The sequence below is a fragment of the Pseudopodoces humilis genome, chromosome 16, assembly GCF_049639895.1.
Source record: "Pseudopodoces humilis isolate 2021_Gansu_Grassland_sample_001 chromosome 16, ASM4963989v1, whole genome shotgun sequence".
In the NCBI taxonomy this organism is placed as follows: domain Eukaryota; kingdom Metazoa; phylum Chordata; class Aves; order Passeriformes; family Paridae; genus Pseudopodoces; species Pseudopodoces humilis.
The window spans coordinates 11688375-11707453 of record NC_142215.1 but is presented as its reverse complement, the minus strand read 5'-3'; the positions used below and the strand labels follow the sequence as shown (position 1 = coordinate 11707453).

Below are 19079 nucleotides of genomic sequence, written 5' to 3'. Positions count from 1 at the left end.
GGGTGGGAATAGAGCAATGTCAGGCTGAAGTGAAGCTGATAAAAGCAGCTATTTTGTGCTGAGGAACTTGCATGTTTGAAGTTTTGTTTTTACACATTTCTTCAGTCAAAGCTTGAAAAGTCAAAACCTGGGCAGGCTTGGACAAGGATCTTTGTAAGTGAAATATGTGGGACATACCTGGTAACAAATTTTCATTTGGGACTCGGTTGCAATGTGGCTGGAGGCTACTAAAGCCCTGTGAATCCAGTTAACTCAGCCACCAGGTGCTGTAGCTGCATGTAACATTCTCAGAAGGGCATCCCTGTAGCACCCCACCCCTTCCTGCATGGCAGTGAGCTGCTGTAGATCCGTGGTGCTGGACAGCCTCAAAAAGCTGGGCAGCAGATAGAAAAGATGCATTTTCTTTGACACACAACAGCAGCCTTGTACTGCTTCTTGTACTTTAACCCCAGCTGGCAGCTCAGCCCCTCATAGCCCCTCACTCCCCCCACAGAGTGATGGGGCAGAGATCACAAGGGGGAAAGGCACAACACTCACAAGTTGAGATAAAGCCAGTTTAATAGGTAATGCAAAGGCTGGGCATGAAAGCAAACCACTTGAAAAATTCACACATCCCATAGGCAGGCAGGTGTTCAGCCATCTCCAAGAAAGCAGGGCTCCACCATAAGTAAGGGTCATTCAGGAAAACAAAACAAACATTGTCACTTTGAACACCCTCTTCCTCCTCCTTCCCCAGCTTTACACACCGAGTATGGCACCACATGCTCTGGGACATCCCCTGGGTCAGTTGGGATCAGCTGTCCTGCTTGGGTCTCTTCCCAGCTTCTTGTGCACCCCCAGCCTCCTCAGGGGTGGGGAGAGGAGCAGGAAAGGCCTTGGCTCTGTGCAATCTCTGCTCAGCAGGAACTAAAATGCCTCTGTGTTATCAACATGTTAGTGTTTCCAACACAGACCCAAAACATAGCCCTATAATGGCTATTGTGGAGAAAATAAACTCTACCCCAGCCAAAAGCAGCACACTAATGTAGCTTGTAGTAAAGTGTTTAATAAAGTACAGTATCAGAAACAATAGTCTATTAGAAAAGCTCAAAAGGTGAATACCATATATATTGTACTTGTTACATTTTCAGTGATAATTTAGAAGTGAAGGATTTCTGAAGGGTCCAGAAAAGATAGAAACAACACAGAAACTGATTTCTGTCAATTTTGAAACAGAGATGTGGAGTTGTTGAAAATACCTTTCTCACCAGGAAGAAAGCAAGCACTCTGATTTACTAATTATGGCTAACACAGCAGTGCATGTCAAGTCCTAATGTGCTTCAAGTGTTCCCTGCAAAATAAGGACTGATCCGTGGTGCAGGCTGAAACTTGCGTCACTGGGTTTGATTTTATTTCGAGTAAGTCACAACCCTTTAGGAATGCACGGTGATTCATCAGGCTGGCTGTGTTTCACTCTCTGGTTCTGAAAGGTATGATGTACTGATAGATGTTCCATGTACCAGCAATGGAACCAGTCTTTGAAGCATTCAAGTAACAAGTTTGGTGGGCTTGGGCAGGATGGAAAGTGAATTTAGTTTGAGGAACCTTAGCTGTGATCTCTGGTCTATCTGTCAGAGGCTCACTCCATTCTCAGCTACTCATCAGGCTGCTCCAATTATCTCCATGTGTACCCCCAGGGATGCACAGCAGCAGGGTAAGCACAGAACAAGTCCCAGAACGTGCATAACCTGAAATGCAATCAGGTCATACCCATTGTTGGGTTTCTGTTTTCCTAAGTTATGTCACTGATTCTTTGTTCAAGCTATAAAATTTGCAAAACTGAGAGGTTAAGAAATACCACCACACACTGTTCATAATCACTGCTCACTAGTTGATGACATCTGCCCTTTAGTACCAGACTCATAAGAGGATGTAAGAAACTAATTTCCAATGAAAATTTAAATTATTCTTATACTACTCATCATATTGACAGGAGAAGAAAATTTAGGGTCTTTTTTAAAGTAGCCCTTGGGGAATGACAGTTTATCCCTTTTTTGTTTTTTCAAGCGCAGATCCTAGGTCACTACCACTTCCCCAGTAAAGGTCTGTGGTTAGTTACCATCCTCCCGATTTCTGTCATAAATCCAAATTTGGGAAACAGTTTGCTTTTCCCATGTGATGGACACGTAAGAAAGGAAGTCAGAAGCTATTGCAGAATGCAACTGAGATATATAGGGACATAAAGAAATTCAGATCTATGGAAACAATAGCAAATAATAATAAACAAATGAGAGGGTTTAGATGAGAACAAATACACTGATTTAAAGTAACATTAATTTTTTTTTCCTAATTATTTTCTCTATAGAGTTTCTAAGGGACTATTTATCAGAGGAAGCTTACATTGATTACATTTTTGAATACAGTTTTTACAAAAAAAAAAATAAAATAAGTCACCACTAGTGACTGATACTGCAATTCAATGATTCATGTCAGGATGTGTATGAGCAGGCAGTGATGATGTATTTTGTGGATGCTAGAAAACATTCACTGGCTAATGTTTCATCAGTTTGCAAGGAGTTATGCTGTTAGACCTCAGTGCCATCACATTCACTTAATACTGATTATCAATAATGCTCAGCTGACAATTTAAGTTTTGCAGGGATTCCAGAGTTTACTTCAGTTGGCTGAGAAACATTGCTCAAATCTCCTCCTCTTTAATCTCCAGCTGTGAGGAAGGAAATGACCCAAGGAGTGACTAAACACTTACAGAACTTTGTGCTGTGCAGGCAGTGTTCTAAGTCAGTATCTCCATTAACTGGCAGGCAAACTCTGTTAACTGGCATTCCAGCCTCAGCATCAGGTAACATTTTTTAACTGTATCAATCTTAGAGATATCATAAGTTTAAAAAAAAATCAGGGAAGGGATAACTTCAATTATGAATGAAGAATCTGTAAGTAAAGAGTACAGGGCTTTCCTGGAGTTCCTCTACTCAACTGACTGCAGGTGATAGGTCTAAGGCCTTACATCTTCTGGGACTCTTTGAAATTTACCTTTCTAAATGCTTCTTTACCTTTGATCTTACTTCATCAGTTCTTCATACATAAAGTTATCCAGTCACTTAAAGAGAAAAGACCTCATAAACCATTCTTCCAAAACTCTGTTAGTTGAGGAAGAAGAATGAGGACAATATTTTTGTTTTGCTTTTTGATTCTTCGGGAAGTACCGAATTCTTGGCTAATGCTAGCATATATAGGCCAAAAAAAAAAGTTCTCTCCAAGATAATACTTCTCAGCACAGAACAGGGGTCAGTAATCAGACCATAGCCTTGATATTCAGAGATACTGAGGTACAACAGATTCCTTAGGTCTTTCTGAAAAGCAGGGCCCATGTTCCTAAAAACATCTCTAGCTGCAAACTTCCTTTTCCATACAAAATTACTTGAATTGCTTTCTTTTTTTTTTTCTTCTTTAGAGAAAGCAATGGCTATTTACACTTGCTATCAGGATATTCATATCAGGAATTCAACTAATTATGCATGCACAATCATCAAATGGTGCAGAGAATGGTCACACATGCTGAAGAGAATACAACTCTGTAATATCGAAAGCAATTGTAATGTCAAAGATTTATCAGTTAGCTAAGGACACTACAGTCCAAGTTACAGAATACTGCATAAAGCAATAAAAAGGATAAAAAAAAAGGTGTTAGTATTTAAAACCAAAATTAGTTAATATAAAATAAGATTAATGAAAACTTTAATGGGTAAATTATTTTCAAATATTTTATTTAGAGAACTATGAACTATTTTCTCATAATGCCCTTTACATAGTTACATCTATAGAAAGCTAGTTGAGTGAAAGCAAAAAAATGTAGCATTAAAAGAAATTTCCATCAGAAATGATTGGATTAGCTACAAAAGTAAACCAAACACAAACAATAAATCAAAGAGAGCATTACAGAAATATTTACCTTATCAAATATAAATTCAGTGTCAGAATTTGGTGTTTAGAGTTGCTTTGTGAATGTGGGAAAATACAGTATGCAGAAAGTGAATGGAGCACTACAGCTCTTCATTTCTGTCTAGAGTTGTCAGTACAATGTAAACAGAGCATTTCTAATGATATCCTCAAATTAACAGATCATAAGTAATTGAGCCAGGAGTGGGGGAAACTAGACTAGATTTCTACAGGTTTGGCAGTCACTAACTCTTTACAGGCTGCCATAGATGCGTTTAATTACATCAGCCTCTTCCTTGTCCAGGATGCCCTTGTCCACATAAGCATCAGCTTGCTGATCAATGAAATCCCTCAGCTTTGAAAGATCATAGTCTGCAAAATAAGAATTCATTTGCACAGTGAGTCATTGCCATTATACCGCTTCACCTAAGAAAAGATGTCATTGTAAAGCTTATCCAACCAATGCACTTAATCAAACTTGAAGAGAATTCTCTCTAAGTGCAATTTGTGAAAACATTAAAAAACCCAAAACAGCTGCACAAATCTTTTTACACACCACGGTGCTTTTATTGTCCAAGAGGAATAATCATCTCTTGGTCTTGATTGATTGCTGTCAAATGCTAAAGCAAGAATATTTTCCAGTCCAGGGATTTGATGTTCTAGTCTGCATAGCAAAAGCTGCTGTGTCCTATTATTTTCACAACTGCCTTGGAATCAAAAGAAAGCATTAAATGGACTATTTCCAGTTGAAATCCCAGTAAAATTCCCACTTATTACAACTGTAGTGGAAATTCATGAAAGCAACTGTCTGAAAATAGATCAAAATAATACAATTATTTACCTTGATACAGAACATAATATTCTGGTTTGAAAACTACTGCAGTGAGCAGCCTTTGTGACAGTGTTAGTGTCAGTTTTTGACAATCTTCCTCTGTCAATCTGCAACAGAGTTGTTGAAAGATCCTTCCTCCTTTTCCAATAGATGACTGCATCTATGCAGCCTGATTCACACTATATGCATTAAACAGGCTTTTCCTATGCTGGAAAACATTGCTATTTTCCATGAAAAAAATTCTACTGCAAAGCAATTTTTCAAATAACATAGGAAGGTAACCTATTGTGTAGTTGTGACTCTGGCAGCAGATTCAGTATATTCACATATAAACACAATAAAGTTTCAGTTATATAATTAGCTGCATAAATGTAAAGCTTATTTTGTTAGAACCAGAAGAAGAACATCAATGTTTTAAGGGTTCATACTAAGTCAAATGAATTAGTATCTTTTACAAGAATGAATACATTCTGAATTTTTCAACATAAATTACATGTTCCACAGACAGGGCCTTCAGAATACATTAAAACTGGTTTTGCAATGTCCAATGTATAATATCACACAGAAATACATGGAACAACCTTCTTTCAAACTCTGCATTCTTAACAAAATAGACAATAATGAATTTGTGGTTCTTTAGGTTTCAAACATTGACCAAAACAGGATAGAAATAGAAAGATATTAAGAAGCAAATTGATACTTGTGATCATTTTTATAACAGCATAAGGCAATTTCAAATGAGTAATACAGAGAATTGATATTCACACTCCCCAGTCCTGCAGAGGTGTTCTCTCCATATCTGAGTTAGCAGGAATTTTGCCATTTGCTGTACTGAGGAGATAATTTCTTGTCTGGTCTGTTACTGTCATTACTTAAGAGAATGTAACCTGCTTGTGTCTCCATCCTGTATGAGTAATAGGGACAAATAGTACTGAGCAATTTCATAATTGGGATGAGAGATTTCATTCATGTTGACAAAATGAGGGTCTCCAGTGAAAGATACCAAGGAATAGAAATGAATGCACACCAAATACTAAATTAATTTAATGTCCACATTTTTCACATTAAAATCTCTGTGCTTATTTTACTTCTAGAACACTGTTTCTAACTCTAAGATTATTATGTGGAGATGTGAAGGTTTAATTACTAAACATCCTGTATGGGATTACAACCATTATGATATTATCTAATTCAAGCTAATTTGTATATCTCACAGCAATTTAAATTGTTTTTTTTTCTAGAAATTGATAACTGCCAATTTCTGATACTCATTTAGAATCTATTGTAATTAGAAAAATCAGCTTTGGATGATGATTCACTGCAACAGCTGCAGCATTACATGGAGCTGTGAAACAGCTCCAGTAAATGAAGTGAGCTCTTATTTGCATATTCAGATCAAGCCATTTGCCATTGAAATTAATGACAGGATTCACTTTCATTTCTAAATGGCTGCTGTTAGTGTTATGAAGCTCTGAACTACCTAAGTATATGTTGAACAATCCACACACGCTCTTTGCATGCATCGGTTAAATGCTGTGTTCTGCAATGGTTTCAAGCATCAAGCCAGGTCTGTGAGATATGAAGGACAGGCCCATGGAGCCTGGAGGTTGTAAACAGGCAAAACAAACTTTGGACACAAAAGGCAATAAGCCCAAAATCCAGGCTTTTGACGTGTTTATCTTTAACTCATCCCAGCCACTCAAGCTAACGAGCCTCCTTAATAAGCAATTGGTACTTCCAAACTGCAGAAATGCAAATGAACATTTCCAGGATTATTAGTCATAGAATGAATAGTATCTACTGAAATTCATACAAAATGAAAGACCCACACACATTTGCCTGAAGAAAACCTTAACCTCTTCAAGGATATTCAGTGAGTAAACCAATCCATGAGTAGGGCTAGGAAAGTCTGGCCATTTTAATACATGAATTACCTTGAGAATCGCTTTTCTGGCAGCCCCCAGGTGCCAGCTGGAAGTGGAGAAATGATTGATGAGCACAGCAACACCACCTAATCTTGCACTGAAGAAACACTGCAATGCATTCACGGTTAGATAAGCTTACCCTGACTACTTCTTTTAACATCATCCCAGGGGAACTGAATTAGCATTTTACAAAAATAAAGAGTATGAAAAGGCACAATAAAGATGAGGTATCAGAAAGGTAAGAATGCTATTCTAATTTTGTCATAACTTACACTCACTTTAAGGTCTATTTCCATTGCCAAAGGACAATAAAGATATTTTAGAGTAAATGAAAATCCATCTACACAGATATATATATCTTAATGCATTCACAGGCAGATAAAATGCTATTGATCTGCAGTCACAGCCATTTTCAAACTGCAGCAGTGCAGAAGGAAGATTACTACAAAGAGGAGCAAGGGGCTGCTCAGGCAGTATGTGTGATACAGAGATATAATCACACATGATGGAGATCTAATTACTATAATGAGTACACTGCTAAACAGAATCATTAATTAAAATTGGCAGGAAAACTCTTGAGCAAATATGTAGGCCTGCTGCTAACTGCCGTCGCTGCCATTGTGTGGAAGCTATTTGAGAGATGGATTTTTTTTTTATAGTCTTTCCTATTACAGTTTCTGTACAGAAAAATGAATGTGTTGGGCTGTCGGCATGCACTCATCTCTGAAATGGAATTCATACACACTTCAACACACAGAGAGGACGGATAGATTACCCAGGGCTAATCTCATCGCAGATCACCCTCTGCTTGGCTGGTGCAAGAAGGGTCCTTCTCACCAGGCGCCAGTCATAGCCTAGGGATGGATCCCCTGGCTAGGAACCTTCACTTCCAGAGCAGGCAATGGCAGAACACACAGCCATGGCAGAGAACAGGGATAGGAGGGTGGTTTTATGTAAGAACTTGAGGGAAAAGATGGTATGGATAAATAAAGATCCATGAAAAATAAAGGAGAAATCCTGCTGCTGTTCTGTCCCTGCCGGCAGCTCTCCTACAGCCCTGCCTCCGAGCAAGAGGCAAATGGTGGGACAGCTGGTGAGCAAACCCCATGCAGCTGCTTCAGTCACTGTTCCCTTCTACACAGCTTTGCATGTGAGAGCTACAAGTCATTCGAGTTGATTTGGGCTGTAATCCAACGTATTACAGTGCTACTGACATAAGTTTGTATCTCAACTGTTCCTGGCTATGGAACAAGGCTCGTTGCTATCAGTGCAGGCATGCTAGCCAGATGCATGAGCTTCTCTAGACATGTCCAGACATTTCAAATGCCTCTATCTCACCTACAGAGTCATCATTAAACAACATGAAGAGCTAAGAAATGAAGAACTAGACAAAGCTGACACAGCTACCTGGTGACAGGCAGACCACCATGACTGCGTGGATGGCACATGACTAACTCTCTGCTGGTCAGTCCCTGTGAGTTTTGTGGCCAGTGGCCATTCAACCCAGTCTGCATTAATCTACCTTAGTTCCCTATTTATGTTCATTGGCTTAACTTTTACATGACCTCTATTATTTAACACCACTAATGATCACTATAATCTAGACAAGCACAGTTTTACATTACTATTATTTAAGGTATAGCACAATGGTAAGTTATACAACACAATATAAATTACTTGCTTTTTAATGCATATGGTGCCCACCCCAATGTCAAAGCCTTTTACTTCATACCTTCTTTGTTACCTTGTTTATTGTGTTTTTTCAGCCATTCTATGTTCTTCCTGATTGCTTCCAAATATGCCTCAGATTTCCCTGGAGGAAAGGGTGAGAGAGACATCAAGGACTTACATCAATGATTGATGCAGCTTGCTTAACTGGGTGAAGTTGGTCACAGCTAAGGCAGATTAAAACTATTCTTAGTTTCTGCTTAAAACCTGAGTCCTGTCAAACTCAGTCAGGCAAAATTCCCGCAGATGGTTAGCAGGTGCTGCCTGTTCAAACTTAGGACCATGGCTTTTTTTTTATCTTTATACATAACTTTTGGTGGCATCCACCAAAACTGCATATGTAGATTAAAAATAACCTGTAGCTTTTTGATCATCATAATTGCTCAGCAAAGAAAAAGCTGTTGAGATAGCAAGGAATGACTTAACTAGGGCTGAGAGCTTTCAGTATTAAAACTCCTCCATATAGTAGTACTAGCAGCATATAGCAAACCTAAAATTGTGATAGTTTGGAAAGAAAACTTGAAATTAGTTACTATTAGTTACTATATTTACTGAGAAAAAGGATGTATTAAAATTACCATGATAGCTCCTTGTTATAGCTGAAATTTAAAGTGTTGGATATTTTTGGACCAGAAACTGTACAGGACAGATTTAGTACAAGGATTACCTAATAAGGCCCCTAAGGAAATATTCCAGCAAATGGATTTTGAATACTTAACTTGGCTGGAGCATTATTGATGTAATGTTCTTACATTTGTCAGGACTAAAAACCTAGTGTGATTAGTGTGTAGAAGGTTACTACTGCCAACTATGCATGCCTGCTCCTGTTAGTAAGGGGATACAGTATTAGATACACCCCCATTTTTGAGCTGGCAGTGCAGTAACTTTACAGTAAGTTACTCTCTGAAAGAGCAAGGGCATTGCATGATGAGACAAAGAGCTAAATAGTGATCCAATTTAAATTTCTAAAAAGCTATTGGGCTGAAGATAAAGGAACCAAACTGAAAAGACAAATCTTCAAGAGACAAACAAAATGTGTTATTTATCACTTCCCATGGGTATTGAGATAACTTTTCTTTACTGTGAAATCCGACAGCCATCTTGATCTATTTTCCTCTTCCATGTTGAAATAGACAAGCTGCTGGAAAAAATGCCACCTTCCTTCTGTGAGTGGCTGCACTGCCCACAGTGCTGAACCAGGTGATGGATGGATTACAATCTACTGCCATCCTGATTTCTGCAATTCATTACTGAGCAGCCTGAGTGAAAACACTGCATTCCAAAAAGTATGAGCATCAGACAGCACTGATGCAAAAAAAGCAATTTTGTTTAATCAACTGATTACAAAACATAGATACTTATGCTGGACACTTTGCAATAAGAACTCACTGAAAGGTTTCTGCAGCAACAAACATTGTCCTTCAAGAGTTCAGCACAATAAGGAGCCACGATGTCCCCTGCAGATTTGTTTTCAGATACATTAGCTGATTTGCACTCAGGTGACTTCAGCCAGCACAGTGTAATTTAGCACGTGACATTATTTGCCATGCTGAGGCATGACAAAAGTAACTGTATGCTATGTTTGTTTAGGGAGACACTAACTCACTGTAATGTTTTCAAAGTTATGTAAAACAGGATAATTACTGATAACTTTTAACCTCTGGCAGTGGGAAATGTAAATTTTGTCACTGCAGAACTCTCGCTGCCTTTCAGTACCAGCTTATTCTAACACCAACTATAGAAATCAATGGGCCCACTCAGATTATTGAATATTCTGGCCATCCAAATTCACTGAAAAGCCACAGATGCAAAGAAGCAAAATCTCTCTGCAGTACTGCATCAAACTGCATTTCATATTGTTCTAAAAGGGTCTAGGAATTCTGTGAATGTCTGCTCAGCAAGGGATGTAGTGTCATATGTTTAAAACTTGGCAGATACGTACACTCCGAATCAAGCTGTTGTGTGCTGACTCCCAGTGACTATAGACTGAAGATATTTATGCTAACACCTTGGAAAGTCAGTACCAAAGAGAGGAAAAGACTGTGATCACTACGAGCACACATAGTAGGGAAAGAAACGTTCTGTACCTCCGGATTCTCCACTGTTTCCTGCTGCATTTTGTCCTTCAGTTTTTGTAGAATCCTTTGAAACTTCATATTCCTTTTCCATTTTAGCTGCTTCTTCCTTTGTACTGTCTGCCTCTTCACTACTCTTGTCTAAAGAAATAACAAGAGCAAACAATTTTGTATCAAATGTACCAGGAGTATTTCTCAATCCCATCAATACAATCTCGGCAAGTAAAGCATTTTGACTGCTGGTTGAGGAAGAGCTTCACTGGAGCCTTTCTCAAAGTGGTTTTGAAAGGTCATCTGTACTCCAGACCTCTGGGAAGAGGAATATCTCTTTCTGCTCTCACAAACAATAGCAGAATACAGGTGATTGCTATGCAAAGGCACATTTCTTTGTGCAGAGAAAAATTCTATGAAATTTGCATTTGCTACATTCAAAGTTGACAAATAATGCTTTTTCATTATTATTTTAGTATTAAAAAGCACTGCTACAGCTTGCTTTTGTATATGTATAATGTCTGGACACCAGTGAAGAAAAAGAGAATGAATATACTTCTCAAAGACTGGACAATTAAGTGAAAATTTCTCTCTTGTTGTGTGCTTAGACAACCAAGCCATGGCTTGGTACAGGTCCTTGAGAGACTGTGGCTTTTACAAGCAGTTTGGCTGCTAAAGCAATTAGCATACTTTAAACTGAATAGGTTAAAAAAAAGTGTTATTCCAGGAAGGAAAATTGTAGAGTAAGTACCTGCTGTTAGTTTTGTCCTGGTTTTAGTGGAAGGGTTTTCAAGCTTCTTCTTTGTCTGCTCAGCTATCATTGTGTCTAAGTTTTCTAGAAATCAAGGCAAAACCAAACCCCAGTTATTCTTCAATGGATAAGATGCAGAATCCATACTATATTGTCCCCAAAACCAGTCTGAATGGTAATTAGAAATCTCAAAGAACAGCCTTCATCCTTGCCCCTGAACAATTAAGGCAGAGCCAATGCTAAAAGAACAAACAAATAGCTATATGGAATATTGATCAATCTTATTTTAAAAAGTTAACAACTGAATCATGACAATAAGAGTACCAAATAGTGCCAACATGCATCAAGTCAGTAAAAGTGTGCATCATATTCCATATTTCAGTCACATACGTTACAAAATACAGATGACTCTCTGTAGCAGTTTATTCTGATGAAAGGAATGAAAGGCTTTAATTAACTTCACAAAAAAATAGAAGACTATGAAATATGTGCTTCATCCTGGTAGGAAAACACTATCCCAAACTATGTCTATATGTATTGATTTCATATGGTTTATTGTATTAGAAAAATGTCTAGTTAAAGGTTTTAAATTATATTTAGATGAAATTAACATGTAAATTGAAGAGATTAAAACAAATACTTTCGAAAGTTGCTGAAGTCAGTCATTTACCTGAAAACCAACTAGACAGCTGTGGCCATGTATATAACTCTAGAAGACTAGAAAATGTATTTCTATGCAAATTTCAGGGCTGAATTAATCTAATTTGAAAGTAAAAGCACCTCTTCATAAAGACTGATGTTTCAGATATAAACATTGTATGCTTACGTGGGAAAAAAGTCCTTTTGATACTAGACTTGGTATATATTCATAATAGAGATCACTGTACAACCTGCCATGTTTCCTCAGTCATATTATGGATACAGTGTAGAATTTCCCTTCCTTTTATCAGCTTTTTAAAGGTTCAGTTAAACATGGATTCAAAATTTCATATATACTATCTTGTTGGTGGATATTTTTGAGAGACTAAGTTTTGAAATTTGTCAAAATTCTTTTTATATAAACAGCTGATATATTCAGTGTGCAATGTGGGAACTGTGGCAGAATAGATATAATAAGGCTAATAATATTTAAAATAATATTTTCTGTAGGTATATTTCTATATATGTATGATTATAAATATATAATAATATTTTCTGTATTTTATCCATCAGCTGGGAGCATTTTTTTTCCATTAGAAAGATACTCAGCACTGAAACCTAAGGAGTAGTTTTTTAGCATATTTCTCTTTGTGGCATATAAAGTGGCATAAGCATTTGTGAGACATCACATAATCCTGTCTGCCTGAATCTTCTATATTTTGTTATTTACATAAAATTAAAATGTAAGCAGTATTTGTTGGCACCCTGCCTGATTGCACCCTCTCAATTCTACATCACATGTTTTTTTTGTGAATATTTTCATTTGGTACATATCCCTTTAATGTGATTTCTGACCTTGCCCTATATGCCCTAAGCAAAACAGGTCTGGGCTGTGTTACAAGCTGGATCAGACATCCTGGTGAAATAAAAATCAAGCTAGAATTATGGTGGTATTGATGCCTCATTAATCACTTGATCCAAAGCTTATGTAAAGGACCATAAACATCCCTTTCAGTCCATCTTAAGATCCCGTTTTCATCCTGAATCAGTACCATACTAGTATTTCAACAGGAATATAAGGATTTCTCTGTGCAAGAGTCACAGTTTTCAGGATAAGATTACACAGTTAAGAGATTACAAACCCTTTGTAAACTCAAGCAGATAGATTATTGTCCTTCACTAATTCATGAAAATGCAAAAATGAATTTCATGCATCACTGATTTTGGAACTTAATCCAGCATATTCTCTTAAATTAGGCTTAATTTTAAGTCTAAACACAGTATTTTAAAATAAAATATTTATTTTATTTAAAAATAAAAGCATTTAAAATTTTAAAATATTACACATATGTAAGTGCATTGATTCGTGCCTTTCATGTTCTTCCTTAAAAGTGTCTGCATTTAGGCAGTAAATTTCTATTACCAGAAACAAAAAGACTCTACCACAAGATAGATTTGTAACCTGCCAAGATATCTTTAGATTTAAAGGTCTGACACTGATGTTTCCAAAAGTTTTTGTTCTGTCGATAGATTGTAGTGTTTAGAAGTTGTATACATATCCACATAGAGCACGTGCTACTGCAGGCAGTGGGATTTATACTCCTCCATTATTTATTCATTTCTATAAAGAGCATCAGGAATTGTACAGTTTCTCTGAGTCCTTTGATTTGGGTAAGAATTTCATGTGACTTCACTATCACTCCTTGGTGATCCAGCCCCATGAAGTGTAATAAAATAATGCTGACCACTAATGACCTGGCTTTGCCTCTAAAGCCAGACTGAATACGGTAACCACTGTGCTCCATTTTCAAAGCTTTGTTTTGTCAGTAAGGATGCGCACGAACTTACAAGACAGGCCTTTTAACAGGCACCACATTTTACAGAAGTGGTGAAGTTACTTTGCCAGCTGGATGGCACATCAACATGGGTCTGAACATTTATAATCAGCTGTATTTCCTGAGTGGTACAGTCCATGTTTGAGGGGCTTGTCTGATGTGCACCCTAGAGGGAATATTGCCAGATATATCCCAGGTCTTCCCAAACAGGATTTATTGCCCTTGCTCCACTTCAGAATTAATGCTTTAACAGCTGGTATTGTTTCAAAACACGTTTGTACTTGCCATGTGTGGCTAGGCCAGGGCTGAGCAGTGTTTGCTCTGAGTTACACTGATGGAGTGAATTGTCTTCTCGATGAGCTGTGCTGGCCAGCAGCTAAGCAACCGCGTGTCCTAGCGCAGGTCTAACAAGGATTGATTACTTTTCCGGTGTCGTTTCCTTAGCAACCCAATTTGCACAGAGGAAGAGCTTAGAAAGGTACTGACCTTTCCACAGAGCTGGCTGCTTATTTGAAATGGCACTAATTATAACAACAGGACAATAACTACTGAGCTAATGGGACTGACCTACGCTGGTAAATAGGTCAGTGGCCTGGCGGCAGCTTTCTGCAGAGCAGGATAATCTCATCATCCAAGCAGACACCCGGAGTCACAAGATCTGGTTTCTGCCTTGCCTCACTTTCTAACTTGCTCTTTGATCTGGGATGACTCACTGAAGCATTCATGCTGCAGGAGGACTTCTGAGTTGGCTTTCTGAGACATCCTAGGCCCAGTTCCTACACTCTAATAGATGCTCTTAATTCCACCTGAAAATGCAAATTCCCAGCACTTTTGAAACTCTAAAGTCCTTCAAGTTGGGCATCCAAAAATCTGAACAGCATTAAGCCAGAATGTTTATCTTTACTCTGGGAGAATGTACTGTGGTAACACCCTCTAAATCCATGGGAAAAGATACTACATGGATAACTATTAAACACTAAATTACTTTGTTCTTATTAGAGAGGCAGAAACAAACACATTCATCTGAGTATTTAATGGAATCAGTAATGGAAGCCTGACATGTATCTTTCTCAACAGAGAGATTCATGGTATTTTCCAGACTCTTGCAAATTCTCTAGCAAAGGGTTTTTACTTTGCATAATAGTCCTGTACCTGGGAGACAGTTTCACGTTCTATCCTCATCAAATTGACTGAAGCTGAGATGTCATTAAATTTCCACAGAAAGACCTGCTTTGCTGTTCTGTTTTCATACAGCATAAAAAGACTGTGTTTATTAAAGGAGAAAAGGGATCATCAAGGTACCTGAGATCACTTTTAACACTAGGTAAAAATTAGTTTACTTAATGAGTTCATACGCTCCAACTGCTTCAGCTGGAAAGCTTTGTGCTGATGACTACTTGTGTGAGATGCACATATTTCAGGAATTAAAAAACCACAGTCCTCCTAGAGCTTTTCTGTCTCCTGCAGTAGACAATCCTTAAGAGTTAGCAAGGCCATTTTCCGTCTGTGAAAAATCTCTGGACATCTCAGCATTTGCTAGGGACTATTCTATGGGAAGAGCATATATGATTAATTCTTTGGACAAGTGCATGTCCAGGAACTGTCAATATCCATTGGATTTTCGCCAGTGTAGCCAGAAGCAGAGTTTGACCTTTGGTCAGCTATTGCTGTATCAAACATATGCCACATAAACTACTAAAACTAGAACAAGAGAAATCCCTCCATTGTGGAATTACAGATGGGTCTCAGCCTTGCAAATCTCCTACTGCTCTCTAACTCCCTGCCTTACATAGGGTGTTTTCTTTCTGAATCTTCCTGTTTGACTGATTTGTTGTGATGGAGTGTCATGCTGCCATGAGGAGTGACATGTCAGCTGACAAATCCCAGGTCATGGCATCACTTGTGAAGGGATTACAGGTGAGATGGTCAGAGTGATTTGAAATTCGGACAGCAACAGTATCACTTGGCAATCAGGTTAAAAGCAACTCCAAAAGTAAAATACAATTAAATAGATGTGCTTTGAGGTAAACACAGCTCTGACCAAGTCTCCTTTATCACCCTTATTAAATTGCCTCCTTCACAGGCTATTTCTCAGATTTATCCTTTTAATATTCTACATGCATTTCTTTTGCATTACTGCAGGTCTCTTGGAGCTGTGTTGTGCAGTCCTTTGCTAATCCTTTCCCCTCCTGGAGCTGCTCCGTGGCCTGTGCACACATTTTATGTGTTTTTACAGCATTCCCTTTACAAGCATGATGGTTTGGGACTGAAGCAGCACAGAGCTGCCTCTCTTGCAGGAGTGGGATGGAGTTGTAAATGTTCAGTGACACTTTCTTTACCCCACACCCACATAATCATGTCAAATCACAACGGTCTCAGTGCTCAACTGTCAACAGAGAGGCACCGAATTAAAAAAGCTGGGGGGAGGTTTATGGAGCTATTAAATACATTGAGAAAAAATAAAAGCATTGCCCTCCTTTAGAAACACAAACCACCTGGGAGGATGCAAAACCTAGATTTTCAGGAACCAAGCAATATATTTGTCAAATAAGATACTATGAGAAGATGGAGATTTCCATCCAGTTGGGAAAGCATAGAAGAGGCAGTGAAGGGAAATGGAAGATGAGGCAATATATTTGCAAGAAATAACTGCAAACTTAAGCCATAGATAGCGGTAAACAAAGGAATGAACTGTAAAGTATCTGTTTGGATTCTTGAACACATGATTTGATAGTCATGTAATGTGGTGGGGAAAGCAACTAGTGATACCAAAACTCTTGGATCTCTCCCAAAACATATCTGAGAAGATTTAGAACCTGTGGATACTGAAAATACTATGCCCTCACACACAGTGTCACCCTCAGGTGATGCCCAGTTTTCTCTAGTGTGTAGTGGTCCTGGTTCTCAAGAACTGTGAGGTCACAGACTTTTCACACCATAGCCACCCATTTGTTTTATTATGCAGTGAGTCTAAATGCGGGAAAATAGGAGATAAGATCTAAGAAATGGGGAAAAAAACACATTCATGTGTTTGTTTAAATGCAGAAGTAGCAAGGGACAGACATGGAGGAGGTTACAGAAAGAACAGATATAAAGGTGCAATGGGGTCTGCAATCAATATACTTCCTAAATTCCAATCTTGCCTGAGATCTTTACACACTCTCTGTCCCCACATCATTTTATCTTATCTTCATGCAAATTCATCTTTGGTTTAACTATTTACATATACTTTACATAACCACTGCTGCTTCCCAGTATTCACCCTACTCTTGCCATCTGAGGTGTCTGATTTCTACTTTTCATATAAAGTACAGTATACTGTGTGACCCTAGTTCATCAGATAAAAAATAAATAGCAGACAAGAGAGCTGACTGAAATTAAGTAACTCCCACTGGCATCCATACGCATCACTCACATGATAAACACTGGGAAAGAAAAATCACCAAAAGGAAAATTAGATAGGAAAAATTTGTTAAATTTAATGTTTATGAAGAAAATCTACAGTAGCAACAAGGAGACCTTTGTGAAAAAGTATTTTTAAAAATAAAAAGATGGCATTTTGCAGGAATGGTTCCCTGTATGAAATACTGTCTGTGCCCTTCATTGTCCAGGTCGAAATGAACAAAAGGTTCACATGACACTGTCCATATTCCACTTGTAGCTTCTGGCTCTGCTTTAGCCACACCTTCCCTCATCCTCTGAAATCACAGTCTTCATCAGGGAGCAGCAGCTTATGGTCACAGCAAGGAGAGGAAAGATGATGCCAGTGTGGGCTGTGATCTGCACTTTGCCTCACACTCTTGGCTCTCTGCCTGTTCTTGGCTAACTAAATAAATATCAGGATCAGATCTTCGGCCTGCAGCATCTGTGCTGATGAGAACTTCAGGCATTAGTCACATTATTCAAACAAGTTCACCTCTCCCAAGGAAAGGTCAGATTGTGTCTACTGTGCACTGGCCTACAATGGGGAAATCACAGAGCTTTGCCTTCATCAGAAGTGGAGCTGTGGAGGTACCAAGAATGAATGCGAGAGGCACAACAGCTATTTCATATTCCTTCGCATGGAGAGGCAGGGACATGTCAAAAATCAACACAGGAGACTTTCTGTGTCTTCTCCTTCCCCTTTCATGCAGCCTCAGTCTGCCTAAAAGGCAGCATTATAGTAAAACAATATCCCAACTGTTCTTTAGGAAAGGACCAAACTAATGAGTGCTCGTATTCCTCGGCAATATTTCCCCATGAACAATCCATCTCCCACTGCTCCTGTGTCCCGCAGCTTGGTACTCTTCCCTGTTGTCCGCAAAGAACAAATGATATGAGGGTGGAAAAGGTAAACAGAGACATCTGTTCATGGCCATTTCTAACTAACACAATCTCCTACTCAGTCACGGGGGACAGTGTGGCTTCTGACAGTGAGTCAGAGCCAAAGGGAGAAGGTGTGAGAAGTGGCTTTGGTTTGGTCTACGGAAGAAAGCAGCTGTGACTCAAACACTGCACGCTGATCAGCTGGAATGATTTCTCTATTTCCCTCCTAAATAAAGGGGGATTTGCTCCTCAACCAGTCTGCTGTGGGCTGTTTGTTCTACACTGTGACTCCAGTAATCTAAATGCTTTACCACAAGGAGGTAAAAGTGGGATCCCTTTCAGAGACAGCAAAGCTACAGAGGTCTTAATTTTCTTCCCAGAAAATTTGCCCTTCTCTTTTCTCCAGTTGTGGAAAATACAGTACTTCTCTATGTCACAGTTGTATCAAGAAATAAGAGCTCCACACAAGACTACAATGTGCACATAACTAATCTGCATTTTTAGGGTAATAGTTTATTGGGTAACATATCTTTCACTTGGTTGGGGTGGCAATGGATAAATTTGCTACAAATCTAGTTTTGTAAGCAGCATGCAGCAGGAGGATATAGTGAATCTACTGTATCAAAAGGATTCATACATACACACTGGTGCGTCTTAAGAATTTGTCTATCATCTCTGAAAGCTGTATTTTTTGATGGGCCCAAGCCTCTAATTGCAAACATTTCCTAGAATGGTTCTGAAAATCACTTATTATTTTGGTCTTATTAGTGGGAGATGATTTACAACTGTATCTGAACAAACTGGCAGAAACCAAATGGTTCCTGTTTCGAAGCTGACAACAATATTATTAAAATAAAACTACAGCAAGACTATAGTTTACATAATTACTATAAATAGAGTTTTTTTCAAGATGGTAGTGGACTGATATATTTTCATTTTAAAACTAGCTAGATAGTGTGGCATATGCAGGGAAAGCCACTTGTCATGCAAAAAATTCTTTGTGTGGTGTAGATGAAGCTTTTCCTTAAGATTTATCTGGTATGTGATAGATGGCTTTGGTGG

At 38.4% G+C, this 19079-nt stretch overlaps 1 protein-coding gene across 4 annotated transcripts in view; it reads right to left on the bottom strand.

The window, feature by feature from the left end:
* Positions 1–540: 540 nt before the first annotated feature.
* Positions 541–19079, bottom strand: part of SCG3 (secretogranin III) — a 28698-nt gene continuing 10159 nt past the window's right edge. The window contains exons 9-13 of one of the 4 annotated variants that reach the window (XM_014251012.2): positions 11239–11322; positions 10509–10637; positions 8426–8506; positions 6703–6739; positions 541–4308 (exon numbers count right to left, since the gene is read on the bottom strand). In XM_014251012.2, the coding sequence (XP_014106487.1) occupies positions 4302–4308; positions 6703–6739; positions 8426–8506; positions 10509–10637; positions 11239–11322 (338 nt within the window). In that variant the 3' untranslated portion in view covers positions 541–4301. The remainder of the gene's footprint in view (positions 4309–6702; positions 6740–8425; positions 8507–10508; positions 10638–11238; positions 11323–19079) is intronic. The other 3 variants (XM_014251013.2, XM_005521495.2, XM_014251011.2) reach the window with 3 other exon arrangements.